At 47.9% G+C, this 26,595-nt stretch overlaps 1 protein-coding gene across 1 annotated transcript; it reads right to left on the bottom strand.

The window, feature by feature from the left end:
* Window positions 1–17,987: 17,987 nt before the first annotated feature.
* On the bottom strand, window positions 17,988–20,369 carry LOC119385969 (neprilysin-1). The gene has a single exon (XM_037653325.1). The coding sequence runs from the start codon at window positions 20,367–20,369 to the stop codon at window positions 17,988–17,990; it is 2,382 nt and encodes a 793-aa protein (XP_037509253.1).
* Between the last annotated feature and the right edge of the window lie 6,226 nt (window positions 20,370–26,595).

The raw sequence follows: 26,595 nt of genomic DNA, 5'->3' as shown, positions 1-26,595 counted from the left end.
TCCAGCAAGGAAATGCTCGGCATAAGGCGTACGAGAGGAACAGCTGTGTGTTTGCTAGAATACTTTTTATACGTCAAGGACGTTTTATTAATCGCGACCAATACGCTGTGTAAATTGCTCGCACATATTAGCTGTGTGCGCTGTCGCTTATGTTGATAATATATCACGAAACTTACCGAATGAACCGGCGCGATAGCGATTTACTAACATATTTATACGTCAAGATTGCGCGCAAGTACAGCTACAACCAACGAAAGGTCGAGTGCTTCTTCAGCCAACAAAACTATAGATGCACCCTTTTGTTCTTGTGTATTTTCTGTGTCCGACAGGAAAGTTTTGTCTTGGTCTGTGGTCGATGAAACTGTGGCTGCTCAATTGCAAGCAACAGTAACTCGAACGCTAAAGGCCTACGTAGTGCGCCATTGAGCGAACGTCACTAAAATTTCAGGAGGAGGTTGTTAGTGCGTTTTGAGACTGTTTCTTTTTTTTACGCGCTCAGACAACCCCTTATCTTTGACTTCAGTCCTGAAAGTTAACCCTGGAACGGAACAGCAGCTTAACTCATCTTTATTACTAATAACAATAGTAGTTGGTGTTTAACGTCCCCAAACCACGATATGATTATGGCGGACGCCGTAGGGGAGCGCTCCGCAAATTTCGACCACCTGGGGTTCTTTAACGTGCACCTAAATTTAAGTACACGGGCTTCAAGCATTTTTGCCTGTATTGAAAATGCGGTCGCCGTGACCGGGATTCGATGCCGCGACCTTCGGGTCAGCAGTCGAGCACCATAACCACTAGACCACCTTGAAGGGTTGCATCTTTATTACATTTGATACTCTGAAGCGTACAGCACACTATGTCACACGCGTCCATTGTAGCCCGGTATATGGCACAGTATTAATAAAACGATAATAGTAATTATATTGCTTGTTTTAGTCAAGGTACATAACAAATGTTTATGATGCCTAGCTGACATATGAGATCGGCCTAACCATGTTACGGACTGCAAGTATGTTAGTGCTTAATCGATCACTGCTTGGACGTAATAGTATGGCATAATAATTGAATAATTGAAAGGTAAGGACACAACTTCGTGGTGCTGACATTGCCGCGAAATGTGCTTTTCGGCAACGGGGGACTGCACCCAGTCACGATAGTTAATCACGTCGGCAGGTTTCTACCCCGTTTCAACTCCGTTTGCAACGGTTCGGAGTTTGCTTTTGTTTTTTTTCCTGACGCGCGTGCAGGTGCCTCCAGAGATATCTGAGAACCTGAGTGATCGAAATTCCTTTAAATCTCGCTCGCCAAAGCGCCTCCGAGCGCGCCGAGCTGAAGCGTGGTACTATACGTGAACCTGTCGAACATGTGCTGAGCGACCTAGTACAGTTCCCCTAATATAAACCACACCCGCTAGACCAGTCTACAGAGGGTTATAACGGTGGAGCTGTTGGTTGGCTTGTTGGTCAAACTTTATTAATAGTCCCGAGAGACGGGAACAGCTGTTTAAGCTCGGAGAAACTCCGTCGGTCGTGTAAAAAAAAATTATCATCATCATGAACGCAATAACTCGGCCGGCACGCCCTCTCTTCGTCTTCTTCTTCGTCTTCTGCTTCTTTCCTAGAACATGTGCGTAGATTTGTCCGAGGTGGGATGCAATAACTTGGATGGGCGAGAGAAAGAAAGAGATACAAAGAAAGATAACGAGAGAACAGAGAGAAAGAAAGGAAAAAAAAGACAGAAAAAGATAGAAAGAAAGACAAAGAAACGGGCACAAAAAAGAGAGAGAAAGTAGGGAGCAAGACAAAAAGCGAAAGAAAGACAGAGAAAGAGAAAAAAAAGGGAAGAATGAGAAAGTAGTAGTAGTAGTAGTAGCAGTAGCAGTGGTTAGTTGAGGAAATGACGCTTATTTCTGCAGAAAGAGAAAGAAAGATAGGAAGCGAGAAAGAGAAAGAAAGAAATAGAAATAAATAGAGACAAAGAAAGATAGAAAAAAAACACAAAGATGGACAGAGACAAATAAATGGAAACAAGGAAGGCCACCGAGCTCCGCTCTTCCTTCAGGCTTGGCCCCACTAGTACGAAGCTGCCTTAATTTTTTTTCTGTGACTATTCTAACCTGTAACAGGTTAAGACCCACTAAAGCGTAAATACATTATGATAGATAATCTGCATACTAGTGGTCTTTGTCAAAGTTATCACGTTGCGAACTTATTAAATTAATAAGTGGATTTTAGCTTTAACATATGTCACTTAACTAACGGTCAAGCCATTTAAGAATTGGCGCTCCGATCGCTGTAACTAAGCCAACTTCGAAATAAATGCAGCTTTCTGCCAAACTATTTGGTGTTTTGAAACTTTAGAAAACTCATCGTTTCAGCTCAGATTTTGAAAGAAATAAGCAACCACGACACCGTTGCAGTTTCTTAAGCAATCCTCAGCAACTTTCACTACCCTTTTGTTATGCCCGATTCACAACACTTTGCTTGAACTTGATTATAACTTAAAATTTTAGATAATGTGTGATGTGCTCGGATGTGTTCTTACTGAACGTTCCATTTTATGAATTGGAACGTAGCATAATTGTTAAAGGAGAAGAAGAGGAAGTTGGCGCCATGGCCGAGGCTTGAACAACGACGTTGATATATACGCCGCGAGGATATAATAAGTGCAGTTTTATTACAATATATAGCCACAGTTATGGATAGACGACAAGTGCGTCTCCAGAGTAGGCTCAGAGAAGAGAAGCAAGGTAGGAGCACAGCGCAGAGTTCATTGCTGGACTCTTTCCATTCCACAGAGTCCAAACCACCAGCCAAGCCAACGGTAGCAGAGCAAGGCCGCGCAAGAAACGACAAGCTCCCGGAGTCTGGGTATTCGACGCCGTCTGAAGGTCTGACGTTCTCGACAACTCTCTTCGCGGGCGCTAGAATAAGACCCGGCGCGCCCGGCGACGTTTGCTCACCGCAGAACTTCTGCCTGTCAAGTCGTGTCATCCACGCGGCTGGACAACCTGCGCCGAAGACCAAAGACGTCCGCTCCTTCAAGTACGAGACCGCGCCAGAGGCGACAGGCACGCCGAGTACGAGGAGGGAGCGGCCAAACCAGGAGGATGCAGAACAGATCTCCGGAGATGAGGATCTTAGAGAGCTTCCCGCTGGCGCGGCTGATATGTTCGAAGCAATATCTAAGCTTGTGGCGCAATTCGTAGGTTCGGGAGATCAAGGCGCGACCCCGAAAGAAAACGTCGGGACCGCCGGGGAAGTTTCGCCCCCGAAGACCGAGAATGAATCTCGTGCTACACCGCGACCCGTCGCGAGATCTACTAGACCGGTGGTGCGATCCTCGGCTGTGACAAGACAGAAGAACGATTCATTAGCTGTTGACAGTGTTGCGGACATTGACCTCAGGGTCGTCAGCAGGGAAGGCGAACCCGATTCCAAAGAATACCTCGTGGCGTTTGTCTTGCTTGCCATTTTTGTGGTGTTCCTGTTCGTTGTTTTCTACGTTTTCGCATTGGCCCACGGTAGAAATAAAGCCGGCTCGCATACCACACTTGCCTGCGTCTCCGACTATTGTGTAAAAGACGCTGAATACCTGGGCCGGCTGCTTTCTTGGAAAGACGATCCACCCTGTGACAACTTCTACATGTTCGTGTGCCGCCGATGGAAAAGTCAGTACCTGGAGGCGCCTCCTTCGTCCTTTGTCTCTCAAGACGACGACAACATCGCAAGTCTGGAACAGGGTGTGTACGCCATGTTGCAGAACAAGGCTGAAAATTCGAAAAGCCTCTCGTGGCTGAGAGATGTAATGGACAAGTGTATGGACGAGAAGCAAATAGAAGGCGATGGTTGGGACTCGCTACTAGAATTAATGTCTGACGCATCGGTTGGACCGTTTCCCATGACGCCACCGGTTCGAAGAAGCCTGTCAGCGTGGAAGTCTGCAGGACGGCTTCTGAGGAAGACAGGAACAACCACTTTATTCGCTTTAACCGTCGCCGTTGCTCCGTCAGGTTCGCCAAATAGTGTCCTAGCGGTAAGTCCTCCAGAAACGCCTCGACACGGCGCCATGAGTACCGACAGTGTCGTCAAACTATACACAAATGCCATATTCTCTGCAGTCCAGGCGCTGAAGAAACGGTTCGTTCCAGTTGAGAACCTATTAGAAATTGCGAGATTTGCCGCCAGCTATGAGAACGTCATTAGTCATAGGGCGGTAAGTGAGGGATTACGCATGTCCACAACAAACTCCTCATCGCCCATCGCCCAGTTTCTGTCCGCTGTCTTTTACGATCGTTGGCCCGCGTACACGGACAAACTGGCCTCGGACGTATTGGTATTGTCGCCTGATATTGTAAGACGGATCATCCAACTCGTGGAAAGCACCGAACTACACACGGCCATAAACTATCTCGCACTACGATTGATGATACAGGTATCGCCGTTCATTCCCCACGCAGACCTGACGCAGGTATTCGGCACTTTCCTTACCGGCCGGCCTATGATGATATCACCCCGATGGAAAATTTGTCTTCGAGCTGTGGAAAAAGCCCTGGCTCCCCTCATGTACGCTTCGTATTTCACGTACCAGAACCTGCACGCCTCAGCGTCACAGTTTGCCGATTTCGTCGGCGAAGCAGCGCAGGAATTTCTGCGCGGCGTGGAAGATTCATCGTACTTCACTGTGTTCTCTAAGACAGCTTTCCGAGACGTCTTGAGCAAGACGCACTTCAGAGTGCTCGGACCACCGTGGGTAAGCGATGGCGCGGCCATGGAGGCCTACGTTCAAACTCTACCGACCATATATCCAGCGCACACGGCCCTGCAGTCGTACACGGGTGTATACGAAGCCACCTTTCTGTACTCCCTGTCACGAGGCTTCTCGCAGCAGTGGACGCGGTCTATGTTCTCAACCGAGTGCTGGCACGAGCTAAACCCTCGCACTCTGTATGTTCCGCTGCTGACGTTCAACGTGACACTTTGGTCCCACCCTAATACCCAGTCTCTACAGGTCTCCAGGGCCGGCTTCCGTGTGCAAGAGTGCATTCTGGAGATGCTCTTGGGACATACCGCCTTCGCGAACGACCAATCGCAGTGGTGGCTCGACGAAGCGACTAAGCATAAGCTCGAAAGTAGCGAGGCTTGTCTCGATAGAATCGCGGGGCGAGGTAACGTACGGGAGCCTCTCGGCATTGTCAAGCGCAGCCTGTCGGTTCGTCTCGCGTGCGAGCAATATCAGAGAAGCGTGAATGCGTCCGGAAGGAAGCTGACGCTCAACCTTCCCAACAGCGAAGTGCTGACCGAAACGCAACTCTTCTTTATCCTGCTGGTGTTGCAGTCCTGTGAAAGCAGACCCGCTGAAGACGTCACTCCTAGCTCGGAACTCGAGTGGAACGCCGCGCTTGGAAACGACCCCGAACTGTCAGCGGCATTTGGTTGCCCCCATGGTTCCGCGATGAACCCGGCGAGAAAGTGTGGAGGATAACGGGCCACCGACTTTGCGAGTCGCGAACGCACTACTGAATGAGAACTGAATATCTATCTCTTCGAGTGGCATCTACCATGCTTTTTTGTCAGTAAATAAATGAGACGTATTAAGACGTAAGCGCTCTGTGTTGTCGTGGAAGAAGTTTTATCCCTCGATAAGCGTACTTATTTCTCGGTTCCTAATATTTTATTTTTCTTTAATGTCTTCCAAAGTGCACCAATTTAATTGTGAGAAATCTTCAGCCGCGTCTGGTGCTTTTGCACATTCTATTGACAGCGTCTATTGCTAGCACATTATATTGCTGGTGCTGAAGCTTGTAAGTTAGTGCTCGCTTTTATTGCAATAGCAATTATATGGACAGTCTCGGCGGGTTTTTGCCGTCCCCGTCGCCGCCGTCATGCACCGTATATATAAAAGCCACAAAGAAAACTAATTCAGAAAACTTTCCGACGCGCGGAATCGAACGGGTGACCTCTGGCTTCGCAGCGCGCGGCGTTAGACGGCTAGGCCGCGAACGGTACTGTCTTTCAGCCTGCTAACGGCGAGCTATTATAATACACCATTTACTTCAGCATGCTTTCTTTTCACCACATAAATGGTGCGAAGTGCGCCCGTAGCACGCTTTAAAGATCGTTGCCCCGCTCCTGCGAACGCCGATGCTCTTTGCCCTACAGGGCGTGGTCGCCTTCGTGCGCTTATCGCGAAGAAAGAAGGGGGCGGCCGGGGGTGTGGAGCGGGGGGTTGTAAGTCTTGTGCTTTCCCCGCGATGTCCGCGCTGAAGTCACAGAGCGTACGAAGGTCACATCGCTCGCTGCAGCGGCCGCGTTTGCGAAAGGAGCGCGCTGTTCAAACACAAGTAACAACTGTGACAGTTAGTTCGCGCTCGTCCTGTGTGTACCTGTTCGTTCATTTCGTGTGTCCTGCTTTATGTTTGAGCAGTGCGCTTCAAGCGTCGAGCTGTGACGCATGATAGTTCGCGCTCGTCCTGTGTGCGTTCTTTTCGTGCGTCCTTTCGAGCTGCTTTCCGTTCTTCGCGTTACATTGCAATTTGTTGCTATCGCATTCATTGCTTCGCCGTTGCGGCGAAACTGTGACTTTTTTTTCTGTTCTCGCGACAACCTCTTACTGTGCACCTTGATTGAAAGTTATAATATTAGTAATTGTTGGAGTTTTACGTCCGAAAACCACGATATGATTATGAGAGACGCCATAGTGAAGGGCTCCGGAAATTGTAACCATTTGGTATACCTTAACCTGCACTGACATCGCACACTACACGGGTCTCTAGCATTTCACCTCCATCGAAATGCAACCGCCGCGGCCGGAATCGAACCTGCGACCTTTGGGTCAACAGCCGAGCACCGTAACCACTACACCACAGCGCCCGACGCAAGGAAAGTTGGGGAGCTAAAGACAGAGCACCCCTGAAAGACGGTGGGCTGCCATCCACTCGTCCACGTGGTCCACAACGTCGACCACGTGTTACACAAAAACCGGGATCAATGCTCCCTACAATAACTCTGCCTAGAGGACCATGTCCCTCATGATTACCGGTGACTTCAGCATTGATTTATCAAAACCCTACAACGCCTGGTTCTTGGACGACATGAAAGACGGCTTGGATGTCGACAGGGCATCACAAGACCGCGGTGCCACTTGCAAGACAGGAGGCATCATAGATAATTTCTTCGTAAAAGCCATCCGCGGTTTCCACCAGCTCTGAGTGTTCGTAGCCGCGATCACGAATGGATCTGAAAACGAATCCTGTCCAGCTGCTGGTGTCACTGATCACGGTGATGATGACATTATTCAAGAAGTGCCAAGAACCCCTCCCACATAAGCGCACGGATTCGTTAAACGTGCGTGCGTTCTCCGTCATAACGGATAAGTATAAGCATAATAACTGTAACGCAACTCTAACAACTGCCACTGTGACTGTGACGTACTTACGTGCAGTGCGCCTGCGTGTGCGCTGCTGCTCTTGACAGGCAGCGCCATCTCTGGCAGAAAAAGAGAAACTGGGGCGTGATCAGCGAGCGCTTTCCCTTCTCGCCACCGCGTTGCCGCTCGCTTCCGTGCACGTGCAGAGCTCTCGCGGTGCACTTGCGGCGTCTCACAATGTACCGCGTGCAGTGCGGCTTCAAAAGGATCTTCAAGCTTGACTGGCACTTCCGCAAAGCGAACTTGATAAAATGAGGAAAGCTCGTCAATCACGTTAACGGTGAAGAGCAGACGATCGACGACAACCACGCCCGACTTAAAGCGAAATGCATTTCCCAAGTCGCGATTACACCGTGTAGGACGTATACCTCGAGGTAAGTCTCATTCTGTCACGTTAAAGATGAATAATAGTCCACATGCACTCCGAAATGAAGCCGTACACGCTATCGATGTTCTGCGGCGTGGACTACGAATCATATGGTTGTTGTTTTGATATGGCATGCTTACAGTAGCAGCCGTATACTTTCGTGAACAAACGTTTGCGGCGTGCGAAAAAAAAAATTATACGGCCATGGCACTGCTTCCTGAGAAGGTTAGAGTCAAGTCATCCGTGCCGCTAGAGAATCACCCGCCGATTAAGACGCGAGGCAGCTAGCTGAGCTTCAACCACTGTGAAGCAAGATGAACTGCTCGCCTCGTTTTTTCGGCTCTCGCGTCATGCTTGCAGTCTCTTTTTATGATACCGACTTGACAGGCGTATAAAACCTGTTGCGTGAACGCGGCTAGAAAATCGCACAAAGTCAGAAGGTGGTTAATTCAAGGTTGCAATTGCAAAGCATGTATGAAGTGCCAGTTATATTTAGCGGCTTAAATATATATCACCCCAATAAAGTGACAAAAACCAAGCAAACCTGCAGAACGATGTCAAAGCTTGCTGAAAATGCACAGACGTCCGTTCCGGCGTGATAAAGCAGCCTTCCCGACGCGTGAAATGCAGGCGCCGAACTTCTGACAATGTGCGGAGTTCAGTTGAATTCAACCAACCGCGCAACGCTAACGGTATAACGCGAATGTGAACGTTCAACAACGACGGGTAGGTCTCACGAGCACGGGGAATCAAAACACAAAGTTGCTTCACCTACAACCGTAACTGGACTTTAACAATGCGAGAAGACAGCGAGTAATCATTACTGTAGTCGCTGCGTGCATACGCCCCGTTACTTACCGATTAAGGTAATCGGAACGAACGAAAGCGATGAACTCAGACAGCCAAAATAGAAGGCGAGACAGCGCTGTCAGCTATCCACGCTTGCCGCCTTTATTTCTCGTGCGACACGCCCGGGAACCGATACAGTTTAACACGTGAATCGTGTGCCTTGTCTGCACTGTTGTGGCTGGCCACTAAACCGCAATACTTCGGACCACGCTTGCGCTTCCGCGGGGTCGCTTCTGCCATCGTGGAAATGCGCAGCTTCGCACAGCAAGCCTCTCGGTTCAACGTGCCGAGCTGACGGCCCCACAGTTACCCGCACCGAGAGAAGAACGCGAGCGCATGTGCGCTACCGCTACCGTGAAAGGGGCTGAGTCGGCCGCGCAACGGTTCAGTGTTTTAACGCGGTAGCGTTAGAGAGCTCGTGTCGCAGAAATTCCGCTGTCGGCGTCGGCACCGTTGGTTGTGAGCGAAAAATCGAGAAAGTAGCAAATAAAATAAACGATAAAATCTTCGGTCCCAATGAGGATCGAACCCAGGCCGTTCGCGTGGCAAGCAGGTGTCTTACCACAAAGCCACGATACTTCTTGCAGCATTCGGACAAAAACACTACATAAATGCCATGTAGTAGAAGGAGTCTCCTTAACCCTTTCAGCCCTGGATTTTTTATTTTGGTCGGTGAATATTTTTGTGCGTGTTTTCCTAATAGTTATGACCTCAGAAGACCAAAAACGAAAAATTGAGCCAGTGGTGCAAGTATTAATGGATTTACAGACATGACGTCAAATTAGGTCATCAGGGCTCAGCGGTTGCAAAATGAGAAAAATTGCATCTTTTTTCCTGCTAGTCACTAGAGTACACAAAATGTGAACCACGTCTCATTTTTCAGTGTGATACTCATTGAACAGCTTCGGTACGTCGATCCGAAAATGGCGCTTACCCGCCTCGGCTGACCCGCCTCGGCGTCACCCATGACTTCGCTCAAGCTTCTTCTACCTTGCGGCTCCCAGCTCCGCAAGCATGTCACCATTTCGGTGTCAATCGCAGTGGGGATCATTGAAGAAGTATTCCCCCAAGAATCGGCAGTTTTGGTTTCATTTCCAAGGTCCTAGGGCAAGTTTTGTGCGATGGTGTCAATTGACACCGCCAGGGCCGAAAGGGTTAACGCATTTTGTTCGGCAGGTGTCACGACGAAAACGAGCCCATACGGTAGGCGCATTCGCGAGGCCATCAAACTACGTCGAAAAACGCCGGGATAGTGCAGCCATCGCCACTAAATACACACACGAACTTTCAAACAGCTCTAAAAATGGACAACTATGTCCATCTAGAGGAAAACATATCAAGCTAACGCAGCAAACGCTAGATAATGTGCTGCCATCTGTGAGGCATTGTGAGAAATATGTCTCGACTTTTCATGGCATCCGAGAGGGCCGGCGCGCGGCGTATATCTTGGAGGCCATGCGACTCTTGCTTTAGATCGAAAGCCTGTAAAATTCGCGCGCGTGCGTGCGTGTGTGAGTGTAACAATACACATTAATAAGTATGCACTTAGTGGTTGAAGTGCGCACTAGGGGCCGGATTTCGCTATCGCGTTCAACTCTTAAAGGCGAAGCTTAAGGGTCCCCCAATTTTTCCGACAGAGCCGCAGCGCGGCTGACGCGGCGCTGTCGTCGCGCCGCAAACTTGAGCTTGGGTTCCCTATATCTACGGGAACTTTTCTGAATAAAGCTTAGTTGCAAATAGCGCCTATCCTGTGCATCTGTATTCCTTCGTTGTTCTATTCTAATTCGCGCTATCCAGCATTGAAGAATATAAGCACTACAAATTTCAGCTTACTACATTTGGTGCTGGTAACCTATGCTGCTGTTGTCATCGTTAAGCAACTGTAAACAACTGAATATAAAATACATGTGCGACACTTCATAATATGTGTGTGTGCGTATACCATTTGCACATTTCTCTAGCGTCCTTTCGTAACGTTTCGCTCAATGTGAAAAAACGCGACACCGTCACATTTCTGCGCATGCTTCGCATAACATTGATTCCCACGGTACGTAGGATCTGCCGAATATTTTTTAATCAGGCCATATCACCTTTCTTCTCGGACCTGTTTCGGAGGGTCTAATTGGTTTGTTCATTGAAAGGTGAACTATCATTGCGCGTGATCTACTGATGCGACATATGCAACAATTTCTTGTTTCAAAATGACACCAGCCTGCTTGGTTGGCCCCAGTGTAACTCTCACCATGCCTATACGTGGACTTGAAAACTGACAGTAGTAACGGTTATTGTGCGCAGTAGCACATTTTCATCGGCTGCCAGCTTTTTAAATCTCGACTGCGACACTTTATTTATCTGTTAGCGAAGTGCAGAGAGAAAAACACACGCCCGTGTTTTACAGGCACAGCATTTCAAAGCTCGAAAATGATTTCGCTGTGTCTGTCTATCGTTCGGCTTTCCCGTTACGCGCTCTTCGCCCTCTTGTCATCATGTTCGTCACGCGACCTCTTCATTTTCGCAGTCTTCATACCATGCATCAAAATACGACTGAAATTCATACAGCTGGCTTCTATGATAACGACCATTCTTGTGAAAGTCAATTCCAAGGATCATATAACGCCGTAAATTATATGTCCGGTTGATGACAATGTTTAGCTCTGTGATTGGTGATCAGAATACCCGTCCAGCCCTTCATATAGCATCCCTCGTAAATTCGACGTCCGTCAAAGGGTAATACTGAAAGGGCATGAAGAGATTGTTGATCCAAATAAATGACACCGGTGCTTACAAGTATGTATTCCACGTAAACGGCGAAAGCTGTGATTAGTGCATACATTTAGAATGCTTCTCAGGTCATTCACGTGACCGTTAAGTGCGTCCGTTTTCGCGCTACCTCGCTTTCACTTAACACCGTGCAGCGTCATCAAAAGCTACCGTCGGCGAGTCTGAGGTGTCGAGTTAACAAAGTCATTCGTTCGTAAAGGGATGATTCGTTGTAGGCAAGCGACGTTCGTTCTCTCACCAACCTGTTCCTGTCGTGTATACCTGATAATACTTCCGATAATCCCAAGCAGTCCTCACAAGCGAATCTCCACGTGAATTATTAGGACATAAGCCAGTGCTCAGTCCTTGTATGCGTGCGCAACGGGTATCATAGCCTTCGAGGTTAATTCCGTGCAGTGCCTGCAAGAATACATGGTATGGAAACGTAATGCGTCGCAAGACAATACTACCCCGCTCTGTTATGATTTTTAAATTTTTCCCGATTTCTTCTCGTTCTAAATTGAAATACATTTTCAGAAGGCAGAGTGCCAACGGCGCTTCGGCTAGTGTATAATATACTGCAGTTTTCTACAGATGACTGCACGGAAGTGTGTAGGTCTTGCACAGAAGTCACGCAATTTCAAAGCGTACGAAACGGCATTTGGTCGGGCGGACGCCTATATTACTCTATGCATTATGCATGCTAAGTCTGCAAGTGTCAGCATGTACGTGCGCAGGATATGGGGTTATTCGAGATTCTGAATACCTGCATGGCTCCAGGAGCTACCATCGTGGCTGCACCAGTTTTGACGATACCAGAGTCACAGAGACATCCAGCCTTTCATATCTCTCGCCCAGTCCCCAAGTATCCGAGTTTTCGTTTCTTCTTTTCTAATGCAACTCTTATCCGATGCTGCTCTTGCTGCTTGCACAAACATCGCTCTGCTCCGTACAGTTACGTCTACGCGGCATCGTTCCTGGAAATCTCGACAGTATACGCAGAGCACGCCTGCACTGCTGACGCGGAAGTGACTCAGGAAATTGCTTCCGTGCAGTCTTCCACCGCCATTCGCTTCGCAGTGACGCCGGTGTGCTGTCTGAAAGGGGTTGCCCGAGCTGAGGCTGACTAGTCTCCTGTCGGCCGAATTCAATGGTCGGCGCCGCTCACTCTGAATAACGGGTGCTTTCCTAGGCGTCAGGAAAGCTATCGGTCTCGGAGACTTCGCCGAGTTTGAGGGCGCGTCCCGTCGCAACTATACCCGGAGTTATATAGTATAGAAGCAGATTGGCTCCCAGATTACTCTAGTATCCTGCGTTTTAACTGCAACGTTATCGCTACAGTTGTAAGTGCGCGTGCGTAACCCTTTTATTACGGTTAAAGCAGTGCAAACCACGCAGAAGAAAGAGACACGGCGAGCGCTTACTCGCAACTGAAATGTTTATTGGAAGGTACATAAAAAGAAGGTGAACTCAAGCAAAGTGCGCAGCCGCCGCCATGTAGAAAACTTGCCAACTTGCAAGAAGGTAAGAAAAAAAAAAAACTTAACAAGACTAAATAAACTTAACTTAGGCAAGACTAAACAAACTTAACATTTTACAGCAGTAGAAAAAGGTTGGACATAAGAATGGCAGCATATCTGTTTTAGCTACACGGATAAGTGCAGAGAAAGAGCGCCCGGCAACATCGACGCCAGCAATTCTGAGGACGGAATGGCAACCGTATTTCCAGCAAGTCGTTAGAGCGTTCAAATACTGTTCTTTTGTTGTTTTTGTCTTACGTACAACACAGAACATTCTTACCGGTATTGATCGTTACTTGCAATCGAATGTATTTTTAAAAGTCATAAGCGAGTATACTTTTCGAATACGCAATTTGTTCCACGTCTATGTTTTTGTCTTGTTTGTTTGTGCTCGCTTGTCTAATGTCGACTACTTCAAATCGTTTTCAAGTGGCTGTGCTCTTTAAGCTGATTTACTATTCCCACTTCTTCCATAACTGCACCAGTATGCACATACCTTTCTTTTTACCAACAGCAGTTTATTCGCTGGCTGCTTGTCAGTTCTCTCGTCGTGTGTAGGCGCGGTTGTGCTGAAAAACTTGGAGGACGCTAGAGCTTCGTCTTCAAGAGTAGAATGCAGAAAATGAAGGTCTGTGCGCGTAACATTGACCGTTTCAAATTATCCTAGAATGACCACTGCCAGTACAGTTGCGAAGTGCCCACTACGTTATAATTCTTCCTATTGCGAATCAGCGAAGGGCCCACTACACGTTCGTAAGGCAAGACGCGAACCTACGCATCTGCTAACTTTACTGATGCTTTTGCAGCTGATGATGACTAAATATGTCCGAGAGTTTTGCAATGGGCGGGCCTTTAAAACACCTGCTCGTTGCGCCATCCACATGTTTTGACGCCTCGCACGAATCTACGCTTCTTCCGTGCAATATTACATGCGTTGAGGAGACTCCTTCCACTACATGACATTCATATAGTGTTTTTTTTTTCGCTTGCCACGTCAAGGCCATGTTTTCGATTCTCACCCGGACCAAACATTTTTATTATTTATTTTATATGCAATCTTGCCTCGATTTTTCGGTCATCGGAAAACGCTGATTTTTCGCTCACAACCAACGACACCGACACCGGCATCGGAATTTCTGCGAAACGAGCTCTTTAACGCTATCGCGTTAAAATTCAAGCATGCAAAAGCAAGTTGGCAGTCTACACTTTGGAAGGAAGCTGCCTGTCGCAGTAGATGAGTTGAGAGACGAAGAAATCACTCGCATGTGCTGTCTTTCTTTTGTTTTTTTGTTGTTGTTTTTTCACCTTTTGCGTACGCATTACTTCGAGAAGTAATCTATATCTAAAAGTCGCCTTCAGGCGATGAGAGTGATGGCACCGGCGAACACCTTTCTAAGTAATGTGTCTTCGTTATCTTTTTTTTTTTTCATTCAGTAATTGTTATTTCTTACTCGTTGTAGTTTTTCACAAAGCCTCCCTTCTCCACATACGCAGCGGAAGAATGGGAAGAGTGCTTGGCTTGAGTATCGGATGTCACCAACATGCCGGCAAATCACAGACTAAAATAAAACTAAACAAAAAAGAAGCACGAATACAAACAATTTTTCCTGTCGCAACGTTATCGCTAACAGCAACCGCAAAGGAGAATATTTCACCGAGATCCTCTCTCGTCTGCATCGTTCATCAAGCGTAATGACAAAATCCTCTCCATCACTTTCTCGTCAAGCTGCTAGGAGACGTGGACGGTGTGCTAAGTGCAGTGGAAACCTCATACAAGACAATGCCAGCCCACTTGCTCGCAGGCCAACATCTCTGCAGCACCTTTTAAGGAGTATCTCTCATTCCTTCAAGACAACGGAGATAACTATGCTGAGAAAAACCTTACCTAGACTTGGTGGCTTTGAATAGTCATTCTACTTATTTTCTGCTGTTTTGTGTCTGTTTGAACCCGATCCCGCTATGCCAGCAACTCAACCATCGATGTTCAAGTGAGGAAATTCTAGCTAGCCTTCATTCCCAACGTCATATCTATCTATCTATCTATCTATCTATCTATCTATCTATCTATCTATCTATCTATCTATCTATCTATCTATCTATCTATCTATCTATCTATCTATCTATCTATCTATCTATCTATCTATCTATCTATCTATCTATCTGTCTGTCTGTCTGTCTGTCTGTCTGTCTGTCTGTCTGTCTGTCTGTCTGTCTGTCTGTCTGTCTGTCTGTCTGTCTGTCTGTCTGTCTGTCTGTCTGTCTGTCTGTCCCACTAATCAACTAACTAGCTAACTAACCAACTGCTGTCGCTGCCTTACTGTTTCCCCTAATAGCCCTTTCGGTACACAATGCTCCGTCCTCTCCATGTTTTCCTATTTCCGGTAACCTAGTCCTGGCAGGACGCAATTAAGTAGTTTTATTAACCAAACGCTCGCACCGTTCATTCTCTGTAAAACATGATACGTGGGCGCTCAGAAGTTCGCTTGGAGGTCGTCTCATGACTCGCATGTTTTGCAGCAAGCCTATAATTACGTTCTGTTAAACGAGCCGTACGTGTTGTTGAACACCAAATAACATTTTGCTTATGTTCTTGAACCAAGCGCTTAGAGAAGTTATAACCTTGGAGAGTAGCGCTCAGATTACCTCTTTAATTAAGGCGAACGGAGTGTACGCATCACTCAATATGAGCATTTTTACGTGTATAACTTTGTTAATGAAAACCACGACATAGCGAAAGTAAAAATACAATGTTTTTATTTATTTTTTGTTGTTGTTCTTAGTACACTCGATAACAACCACAGATGCGTAGACGGATAAATGGTTCTGAAGTAATGGCAATGATAATCATATCGTGTGACACGTATACTGCAGTTGTGGTGTCTGTCACATTGGGCCTCTTTCCCTGCAAATCACAAACAAAAGAAAGTCTCAGTGCTCCTCGTAATTCATGATATCGAGGGAACATAACTATGCGGAGTTGGGGAACTGCGTTTAGTTTACTTTGTGCCGGCATCGAAATACATAATGCTCAACGCGTACATAAGGTTTATAGTTCAAAAAAAAAAAATTGACGTGCGGACATGGACATAATGAAGAAAAACGGGCACAGGTGCCAATTATCAACTGAAAGGTCACGCAATGTCGGGGAATTAGGCTCTCCATATTATCTGAAAGCCGATAAACTCCATTCTCATTAATGCAGGAAATTGAGCTCGTACTCCCAACGAAAATGCCACACTGCAATTGCTCGGAAGAACATGCGCGAGCCTGTTGTGATGTTGAACGTGTGATCCAGAAAGGCGGCTTGCCGTTAACGAGGAGCACGCATACGGACGAAAATCTTTGCGAATTCGGCCACCCTGAAGCTTTGCACACGAATCATGTACGGCATTTTTTAGCGTTAAAAGAAAGGAAGTAAAGGAATCTTTAGAAAGGGAAGAAGAAGAGAGTGAACAGAAGCCCTGAGGGACTAAAAAAATGTCTTGCTAAATTCTGCGAGCTTTAAATAATTTATTCTTTATAATTGGTAATTCAAATCAATATATTATTTAACTATAGCACCTAGAAATGCTGCCCTACAAAACTTAACGGAAAAATCCGCCCACTACTCAGCCTCTGTATCGGGTATGAGCCATCGCCTGAGGGCAACTACAACAACAATGACGACGACCCGGAACTGACCTCTGGCGGATGTCTTTGATCCCGAGTGATCAGCGCATTCGGAAGCCTGTGATGAGTGATGGAGCTAGCTTCCGCCTTTTCTTTTTCTTTTTTTTTTCTGCATGCAGCTAAAGATTTGCCTCGCTGCGACAGCAGCTGCGGCGCTAAGGACCTCAGGCGTCGAGCCGGAAACCCTTCTTTGCAGTTTGTTCAATTCGAGTAATCAGCGGGAGGTCATGGGCTGCTAGATGGTCCGTTCGAAGCATGGACCACAAGTGTAAATAAATGTGAATAAATGCTCAGCGAAATTACACGTCGGTGTCATGCATTGATTCTCCGTACATGAATAACACTCAAGGGGCAGCCACGAAAACTGAGTATGTTCCGCCGTTTACACCCCCGCAGCACTCTATATACATATAGATACACAAAGCTGCGTGGCATGACTGCACGGATACATTTGTCGTACAGTGTCATCATGTCATATTGTTATTAAATTAATGACATGCATTATATTCATGTTATCACAATCGTGTCATTACCTGTCTTCATGTTTGTAATACATGAAGGCCTGGGTTCGATTCTCACTCGAAACAAATATTTTTATAATTTATTTTATTTGCATCTTTCTCGATTTTTTTGGTCACGGACAACGCTGATTTTTCGCTCGCAAGCAACGACGCCGACACCAAAATTTCCTCAATACGAGCTCTTTAGCGCTATCGCGTTAATACATAATTCGGCGAAATTCTTATTGTGTTTGTCGACCCCAATTATTGTGTTTGTCGACCGCCAACTTTTCACACTATTCTTTAAACCTCGAATAGAGTTACTCATACCAAATAGTAATGCATGCATTAAAGTAGTTCGAGTAACTCGCACTAATTTCTAGCAGTCGTCCCACGCATTAAAGGAACTGGTATCAGGGGGAGGGGGGGTATGCAGTAGAAGAAATCGAAATTACATGCAAAGCTTGCAAAGAAAGTATACGCACGTTAAAGCTCATTCTCTGGAACTGCAGCTCACTGGGTCCCGGTATTACGCGGGATAACTTTGAAATACTTATCATATCGCCAACTTTTCACAATTAAGTCCTGGCTGTCCAGTACGCCCACGACAGGGCCAGGAGGCTTGAGCTCCTTGTCCCGTCGTGGAGCAGTCAGGCTGGTGCATTCGCGTCGTGTACAGGATAGACAATAAAGTTTTGAAAAGAAGAATGTGTGCAAACGAAACTTTAAAGTGTACAAAAGAACACAAACATAACTTATTGCCGATTGCTGTAAATTAGGCTGTGTCGCCGTAACATTAAAAAAAGACGTATTCACAGAAAGTTTTGTTAACGTTAAAACGAAGTGTTCGCTTTAGCGAGTCCCATCGCGGTTGTGGCAACTGCACGCTGTTCAACCGACGCAGCCTTGCTTCGCACTCATAGGGGACCCAGATGTGCAATTGTACGCTTTGGTAAAGTCGCCGCTATCGCGAAGCGCGATGCTCCAGTCGTCGACGCCTGCCGGCCAAGACTGCTCAGGTGCGGCAAGCGTTTCACAAGACTGGAGCATAAGGTAGACAAAGAACACTTGGGTGCTCGTCATGATGCGGCCGTCTAGCAGCGACGTCACGAGCTCCTGCTCAGCGGCGTCGCTTTTCTTGAAAAGGCGGAGGGCGACGCGCGCGGCGAGAACGTCGCGGAGCCGCCGTAGGCCCGCACTGTTCGCGCGCTCTCGCAGGCAGTTCTCGGCCTCAGTCAGCCTCGACTGGGTATTTTCCGTGAGCCAGTGGAGAGTGTCATCTGTCGAGTTGCTCTCCTCCATAAGCATATCGAGCAAGCATCTACTTAGTCGCGGTGCCAAGCGCGACAGCTGCACGTAATCATCGTCGCTCCCTTCAAACGCCTGCGTCACATTGAAGGCGATTAGAGGGACGTAGACGGTCCTCGGGTACGATTCGTACCAACAAGTTGCGCTGAAAATGGAACGACTCCATCGTGTGCGCGTTCCTCTGCTCAAAGTATCGAAGAAGGTGTGCTGGAAGAAGGCCGCGTACGTCTCCAGCCCGCGCCGCGTCGCCTTGAAAGCAGGAAGACCATCGACGTAGTCCGCTATAGAAGCACTGTCGTTGATCCAGCTCGGGCTGACTATATTCACTGCGATCGTCGACAGGATGCGATGTATCGCAGCCTTCGAACTGTCTTCGAATAACGACGAAGCTTCGACTTCTGCAATGAATGCGGCGATTGTTTTGCTGACGACTTCGGCAATGGACGACATGGATGGTTTAAGCCGGGCGTCGTGAAATAAGGTGCTGTGAACAAGCGGGTACAGGGCTTTTTCCGTAGCACGGACGCACAGCTGCCAACGAGGGAGATCCGTTTGGTGCTTGCCGTAGACCATAGTACTGTAGAAGCTGGTCAGCCCGGCCTCCGGTATAAACGGAGCGATTTGGATCATCAACCGAACTGCCAAGTAATTCATGACGGTGTGAGGTTCTGTGTTCACAACCATGTCTATAACGTCATTGACGAGTTCGGGAGAGTGGATCGCGATGTATGACCTCGCGCCGGTAAAGATGGACTCCTCGCGTCCTCGAAACACCGCAGTCAGAAATTCTAACAGATCCGAGCGCGAGTCTAGGACGCTGATCTTTGAGGCATCTGCGTTCACCCTTGATTGGCCCAGTTTCTCAAGGTCGCTGGCGAATTTCACTATGGCGAGGATTTCCACGGGAGGCACGTAGTCCTTCTTGAGCGCCTTGACTGCAGCGAAGACGGCAGCCATGTACAACCTGATCGCTTCGTTGGCGTCCACGTTCGCTGTAGTCGTCAGAAGCTCGGGAGGTCCTACCGAGACGATGTCCTTTTTCGGGGAAGCAGCGTGAGACGCGACGCCGACGCTTAGAAGCGCGGCGGAACCTGACTTGCGCAGAATATTCGCGGCTGTAGACCACACGGAGATGCTGTCCCGCACCGGCGGCGTCAGCGGGAAGCCGTCCAGAGACAGATCCGACATCAGCTCGAGAAGTGCGTTCCAGCCTCCGTCCTCGATTAACCTGACATTCATACACTTGTCGTGGAGATATCTCAGCGGCCGCAGTATCTTTGAACCTGCGGAGTCATTCCTAATCGAGACGTAGATTCTGTCCTCCAGAAAGGCGGCGTAATCATCGTCCGTCGAAACCGATGAGTCTTTCAAAGGCGTAGCGAAGCGGCTTTTCCAGCGTCGGCAAACGAACGCGTAGAAATCATTACACGGGTCGACGCCTCGCCAGGACAGCAGGTTGCTCAGATATACGGCGTTTTGTATGCAGCTGGCGGAGCTGCAGCTCACGCTGTGCCGACCGAGCGCACTATCTTCGTCCCGACTGGGAGGCTTACTTGACGGCCAGAAGAGAAAGCCGAGGAACAACACCAGCGCGATGGCCAGGCATATAGCCATCGGATACAGGTAGCGTTCTGAGGGCGCTGGTTGGTCCACTCCAGGAAAACCTGGCTCGGCGATCGCAAGATTTTCTGCTTGCGCCAGGTCTGGCGCCGTAGGAGGCATCGTACTCTTGCGGCTGTGCGAGCTCCTCGCAGTCGATGCGTGCGACGCTCTTCGACCCAATAGGCTTGCTTCTTTGTTCGACTCCGACTTGGCGTTCACACCGAAGCCAGAAGTTGATTTAACATGTTCCATGTCGCCCTCCGGCGATGCTTTGCTTTCCTTATGGTGATATTTTGAAGAGTGCTTCTTGCTCGAATGATGGCTTCTGTGCAGTAGCTCTTTGGAACTAGACCTTTCAGCCATGGGCGTCGGCAGGATCTCATCTTGGGGGATGCAAACCCGTTTTGCATCGCTGCTGGGGGAGGGGGGAGCGTTGGCGTAGCTTGGGTGGGGGGCAAGTGCTGGTGTGGCGCTCGAGGGGGGCAAGTGCCCCTTTTGCACCCCCCTGCTGACGCCCATGCTTTCGGCTGTGATTTTGCCTGTTTTGTCGACTGTCTTGCTCGCCCCTTCCCCTGTCCCACGTACACGCTCATCACTCATCGCTGCCATAGACAAGTCATCGAGAACCAACTTCGACTTGACAGTGTTTGGCGAACCTTCGACGGGGGTAAAGAGCGACGCAGTAGACGTCCTTCTTCCCTTAGAAGTAGTTGCTGCCGGTGCTGTGTTATGTAGATCAGGCCCAGGCATTTCTGTAACAGAAAACGTACTACTTTTACCAAAAGGGGGATGCACCGATGAAGTTGGCGACGCAATCATGCTCGCAGTTTGAGAGGGTTCCCTCTGGCTGTGGCTGTCCTTTAATCCTGGTTGCACTTTCGTTCCTGATCTCACTTCACATTTCACCCCGGCATTCTGTGACACATTTCCTCCAATTGACTGCGGATGAAAGCTCAGGGTTAATCGTCTTGTAGAACGAACCGACAAATCATCGGATCGCCCGTCCTTTAGCGCTGCCTCGCTGAGCCGATGGTGGCTTTCAGCATGGGAAACTTCATGGGGAGCATCAGGGCTTTCGAAAACTATGTGGTCCGTATTTCTCCGCCGTGGAATGTTTCTCCGTCATTCGTCGTGCTCGTCGCTTCTTGGCTAGTTGAAAGGGTCGGATCAGTCGACTTACTACGATTGCCTCCTTCCAGGCTTTTGGTCCCGATAGAATTCCCAGGAGCGAACACACGCGCAGGCCGCTTTGTTTCTCGCCGATTCCGGCTTCGCCTTCAGGTGTCTGGGCTTTCTTCGGTCTTATGGGCTGTCGACAGGCTCTCGTTTGTATCGAATGTGAATGAGTGACTCGCTGCTGCGTACTGTCCCTGAAATTGACGCGGCTGCGCCGAACCAGAACCCGCGCCGCCGACCCCCCACTCGTCTTCCGCGCGAGACGCGGGCTTGAATTCCAACAGTTCATCTGTTTTCGCAGTATTCATTCGTGCCTGTTCCGCCGATAACGCAGCTGTGTTTTTTCCATACGCAGGAGTAGGTCCACTAGACGTCTCTGGCTTGGAGCTAGAACTTGAAGGCTCACTTTCTGAGGTACCGTCGCTTTTCGTTTGTGGAATCGCTCGAGTCTTGCGATCGCCCACCTCTTGGCTCTCAGGGGCGGTGGAACTGTCAGAGGCCAAGGAACCAGCATGCTCTCCGTCCGACGATTTCGCCGCAGCTGAAACGTTTTCTTCAGTAGGCTTTGGTGAATTACGATTCGCGTCTTTGCGCTGTTGCTGAGGAAGCTCGGGCGGTGCACCTGGACCAAGCTGACCTCGGTTTGCCACGACGTCTGGCTTGCGAGCAGCCGGCTCAGCTAAACCACTCCCATCTTTCGATTTTGCCTTTTGTTCAATGGCACCCCGATTCTCCTCGGCATTCGATGTGGCGCCTGCGCTCTTTTGTTCCACGAGAACAGCAGGATTAAGTCCAGAATCGGGTTGCGGCACACTCGACGTAGTTCCCCCGCCGGCAGAATTAGACGCATCGCGTACTTGCGCGGCGTGGCTCCCAGGAGTCGCGCCGGACGCCGTCTCGGGCGGAGCTTTGCTATGTGCGACCAACGGCTCAACCCCGGACGCGCCATGTTCAGGGTCGGAACTTGCCGTGTGTTCATCAGCACTGGACGATGCTCCTTCGGTAGTGCTGCTCATGGCGCGAAGGCGGCTCCAGCGGTAACGTCAAAGTGGCAGCTTGTTGCAAGTCCGATTGTTCGTGTGCGCCTTGAAAAGGTCGTTCCTTGGAAAATATGCTGCAGTTTTCTTCAGTGGCGCGTTCAGCACGTGACAAAGAATGGCTCGCACTCTTCAGTGGTTTCGTCTTCTTTTCTTCTTCGTGACCACGCCAACAAAAAATGCCGTAAACAAGAACTTCTTCAGTAATGTAGTTTTGGATGTACTGTAGAATACAATAACGATCTTCGGGTAGGGGCAAGTTCTTTCAAAAAAATAATAAATAATAATAATAATAATAATAATAATAATAATAATAATAATAATAATAATAATAATAATAATAATAATAATAATAATAATAGACTACTTTCATAAAATATTAACCAAACTACTCAACGAATATCCATCAGCAAATGCATAAGCAATATCATCGCTTCTGTGTACAAGTGCGCAAGTTGCCTGCATCGTTGAGTCTATTGTGCGCATGTGCGCGGAGTTATGTATGAAAAAAATTGCTTTCGTGAATACGCACCAGTTCCAAACGACACGTAAAGTACTGTTCCCCGTTTCTGAAACGGAACGCAGCTGTAGTTTGCTCCCATCTTTAATTACGAAGCCCTCTTTCGATAAACCGGACCGATCAATGCTTGCAATACACAGATGTGACAGCCTTCTTATTTTTATTTTTCGGAATGGAACAAGGATCGTGAACGTGTCGCGCTGCGCGACGCAATGAGCACAGCCCCACGTAGGTGTTCATAACTATGCAAATGAACCAAGGAGCCCGGCCAAAGAGCTTCAGCTTCTATCTACGCAAACTGATCAAGCAAAACTGCTAGAAGAGGCGGCAGGCGCACCGGAAAGCGAAGCTCGAACAAATGCATTTTTGCGCGGAAATTCAAGAACCGTTCTTGGAGGAGAAACCCTAGATAAATGCTTAGTTTGGTCAAGAATCGCCGAGGCACGATATCACGTACCATACAGAAACCAAACGATGCGAGTTCCCTTCTGCCAGAGCTTCTCGGTACGTCATTCGGCGCGATTAATAAGCCGTAGGATTTGATTTGTTCCAGGAACAGCGCTTCATATGCGCGCTTTCGAATGTCTCCACAACACGCGTCCGAAGGGAACAGCCCGCGTGTTCGCTGTGCAGGGCGCTTTATTGATGGCGGAGTGAGGACATCTATGTGAGCTTTAAGTCGGTTTGTGGAGCTGCAAAGCATTTTGCTTCCTTTAACAGCGAAGTTGTTGTAGCTCGCCGTAGTTTGTGCGGTGTTTGGTTGGTTGATTGGTTGGTTGCAGGCCCGTAGCCAGGAATTTTTTTCGGGGGGTGGGCGGGGGAGGGCACTTGCTGAAAAACTTGACTTTCTGGCAAAAGCACCTATTTTTATTATTTATTTTTGATAAAAACACCTACTTCACAAAAATTTCGTGGGGGGGAGGCCAACCCCCCCCCCCCCCCCCTGGCTACGGGCCTGGTTGGTTGGTTGGTTGTTCTTTAGTAATCAGGCGCAACCCACCGCGAGGAATCGGCCATGAAACGGGCGACACCTTGTTTTAGAGATGAAATTGTTTTATCATCCAAATATAATTAGAAATAGATAGATAATTTACGAAATAACTCATTGGTATAATCACGGGGGAACATAACGACAAGATAATATGGTTGAAAAATAAGCAGAAATTAGATAAACTTAACATTCGATTAGTTTTGTCTCGCGTGCGAAATCGCATACAGCGTCGCAAACGTTCCTGTGACAAAAGTCCGCTTCGGTAACAGCACAGGGAAGAACCACCGGAAGCGATAAATATAAGCCCATCCTTCGGGGAGGTTCATCTAGAAATCTTTTTTTCTTTGATTTGTGAACGATCTGCATGATGCAGAGATTCACTCTTATTGCAATAGAGGCATAAAGGTAATTGCACCAGACCAGACCCCTGTAGGTAAAAGTTCGGTGGGGGAACTCGGCATCGTAGTCTGGTAACTGATATTTCTGCCCTTGTAGTGAAGCACCATCGATTTTTTTAAGGATAATTAAGATGAGGAAACTCAGATGTTGGCAAAGGGGATTTGGCGAAGGTTATCCGACGAGGCAAACTTTTCAAATCGCGCCGCAGAGGCAAACGGCAACATGCGGAGTCACCAGAAGAGCATCATCATGAACCGGTGCACGCTCTCTTCGTCCTCTTCTTCATCGTCTTCGTCGTCGTCTTCATCTTCTGCTTCGCTACCAAAACACAAGCGCCGATTTTTTCCGGCGTGGGATGCAATAACTCTCATGGGAGAGATGACGAGTACAGAGAGTGAAATAAAGAGAAATAAAGATATAAAAAGAGAGAAATTTTAGTGGAGAAAAAAGTTTCGCCGAAAGGCGAAACTGCGACTGCAATAGCAACAAATTTGAACGCGATAGCAACAAATTGGAATTTCACACGAAGAACGGCAAGCAGCTCTAAATTTGCAGCGCGCCGCTCAAGCGCAAAGGACTCACGAAGAGAACGCACGCAAGACGAGCGCGAACTAACAACTGTCTGAGCTCGACACTTGCAGCGTGCTGCTCAAACACGAAGAAGGACGCACGAAAAGAACTCACAGGTGTACCCAGGACGAGCGCGAACTAACTGCCACTCATTACTTTGCATTTGAGCAGTGCGCTGCAAGTGTAGACTATGCAAAACCAATTAGCACCTACTTTGGCTCATCTAGCCAGCAGCTCAAGGCTTAAAGTCAGGGGGGAGGCACCCCCTTCCATTTCTTAAGGAGGGGCTGTATGTATGTGTGTATGTATGTATACAGGTCGCCGCCCTCTGAGCCTCCCCCCCCCCCCTCCAATGAAGGGAGACTTTAAGCCCTGTAGCAGCTCACTCCTTTCGCAAAAGCGGCCGTTGCAGCAGCTCTCTTCTTGTATACGTTCACGTTGTCTGCCCTCCAGCGCGAGTGTTTTCGTCTACAGTTCTGTTTTTGTGAAATATTTATTTACGTTTTTGAGTACTGGTTGGAAATTGCCACCGATTGAGCACACGGTATTCAATCGCATTTAAAGTTGTAGATAAAACGCTATGGTGCAGCTGACGACGTTAGGACGTGTCCGTGGCGTGCCTATTGGTCCCGGCGAGCAACCCGACGTCGTGATGGCGCGGCTGCGAAATATATGACAGCCAGACGACAACTGTCTGCACGCTATCTGCACGTACGTGTATATCACAGCCTTTCTATACCGCAGACAGTAATTGGAGCACGTCGGCTCTCAATGTCAACGCAGCGCACCGATTCGACAAGTTTGGCTTCTGGTGTTGCACTACTCGGTGATGAGAAGAGGTTCTCTTTTCATCTCTTTCGTTGTCTGGAATCGTGAAATTTTTTAAAAAAAAAGGACACTATCAAGTTTACAGCTGTGTAACATGGCAATTAAAAAACGATATCACGATTTAGTATAAAAACCTAACAATAAGTATGAAGCGGGAAAACTGATATGATTCCGACATCGCTCGGCTATAATTTGTGAGTAGGAGTTCTTGAAAAACTCGTAAACATTAAAATTCTTATATACGCTGCAAATTCGTACATAAATATTGTGATTCTTAGAGGCGCAAACGAACGCAGCTTGCAGAGCAGAAATATTCGTTTTTTTTTTTTTTTTGCGCGGAGTTGCGGATCTGCAAACTTCGTAGTCGCACGTTTCTGCGTTGAGTGTCGGCGTGCCTCGTCCGTCGTAACCGAAAGAACCAACACCGCTAAAGATGACAGCGAACGCAAAAAGGATGGTGAAAGGGCGAGGAGGAAACCAGAATGCCGTGCGAGACCACGAGATGGCACCAGCATAGGGCGCGTCGCTTTGCCAAATAAAATGCCAAAGAAAAACAGGAAAATGGCAAAGAAAAAATTAAGGCGGCGTCGCACTAGTGGTGCCAAGCCTGAAAGAAGTGCGGAGCTTGGGCGGCATCATTTGCTTCTGTTTATTTTTCTCTTTCTTTCTTCCTCTCTTTTTCTTTTCTCTCATCTCTGTTCTTTCTGTATTTTTTTTGTCTGTGCTCATTTCTATTTCTTCCTTTCTTTCTCTATTTATTTATCTCTCTCGCTTTCTGGCTCTTTCCATCTATCTTTCTCTTTCTTTGCTCTCTCTTTATTTCTCTTTCTTTCTTATTATATGCTTCTTTCTTTCTTTTATTACCTCATTACTTCTCTCTTCCTCTTTCTTTCTGTGCTCTGATTTACTCTATCCAATCCTCCTCTCCCTCACTTCCCTTCCCCCCCTCCCCCTTTGCTGTACTGTACTATACAAAGCTATGCTATGCTCTGCTAGCGTGCCTGTAAAGCCGAGTGGTTACGACGCCTACCACAGGATAGTGGATACGCGGGTTCGAATCTCTCTTTG

Source organism: Rhipicephalus sanguineus, chromosome 3 (genome assembly GCF_013339695.2).
Source record: "Rhipicephalus sanguineus isolate Rsan-2018 chromosome 3, BIME_Rsan_1.4, whole genome shotgun sequence".
Classification (NCBI taxonomy): Eukaryota; Metazoa; Arthropoda; class Arachnida; order Ixodida; family Ixodidae; genus Rhipicephalus; species Rhipicephalus sanguineus.
The sequence above is the reverse complement of the archived record's forward strand: the minus strand, read 5'-3'. Positions and strand labels throughout refer to the sequence as shown.

Bases quoted from the DNA above. Each gene is read 5' to 3' on its own strand.
- LOC119385969 (XM_037653325.1), bottom strand. From the start codon at position 20,369: ATGGCTGAAAGGTCTAGTTCCAAAGAGCTACTGCACAGAAGCCATCAT.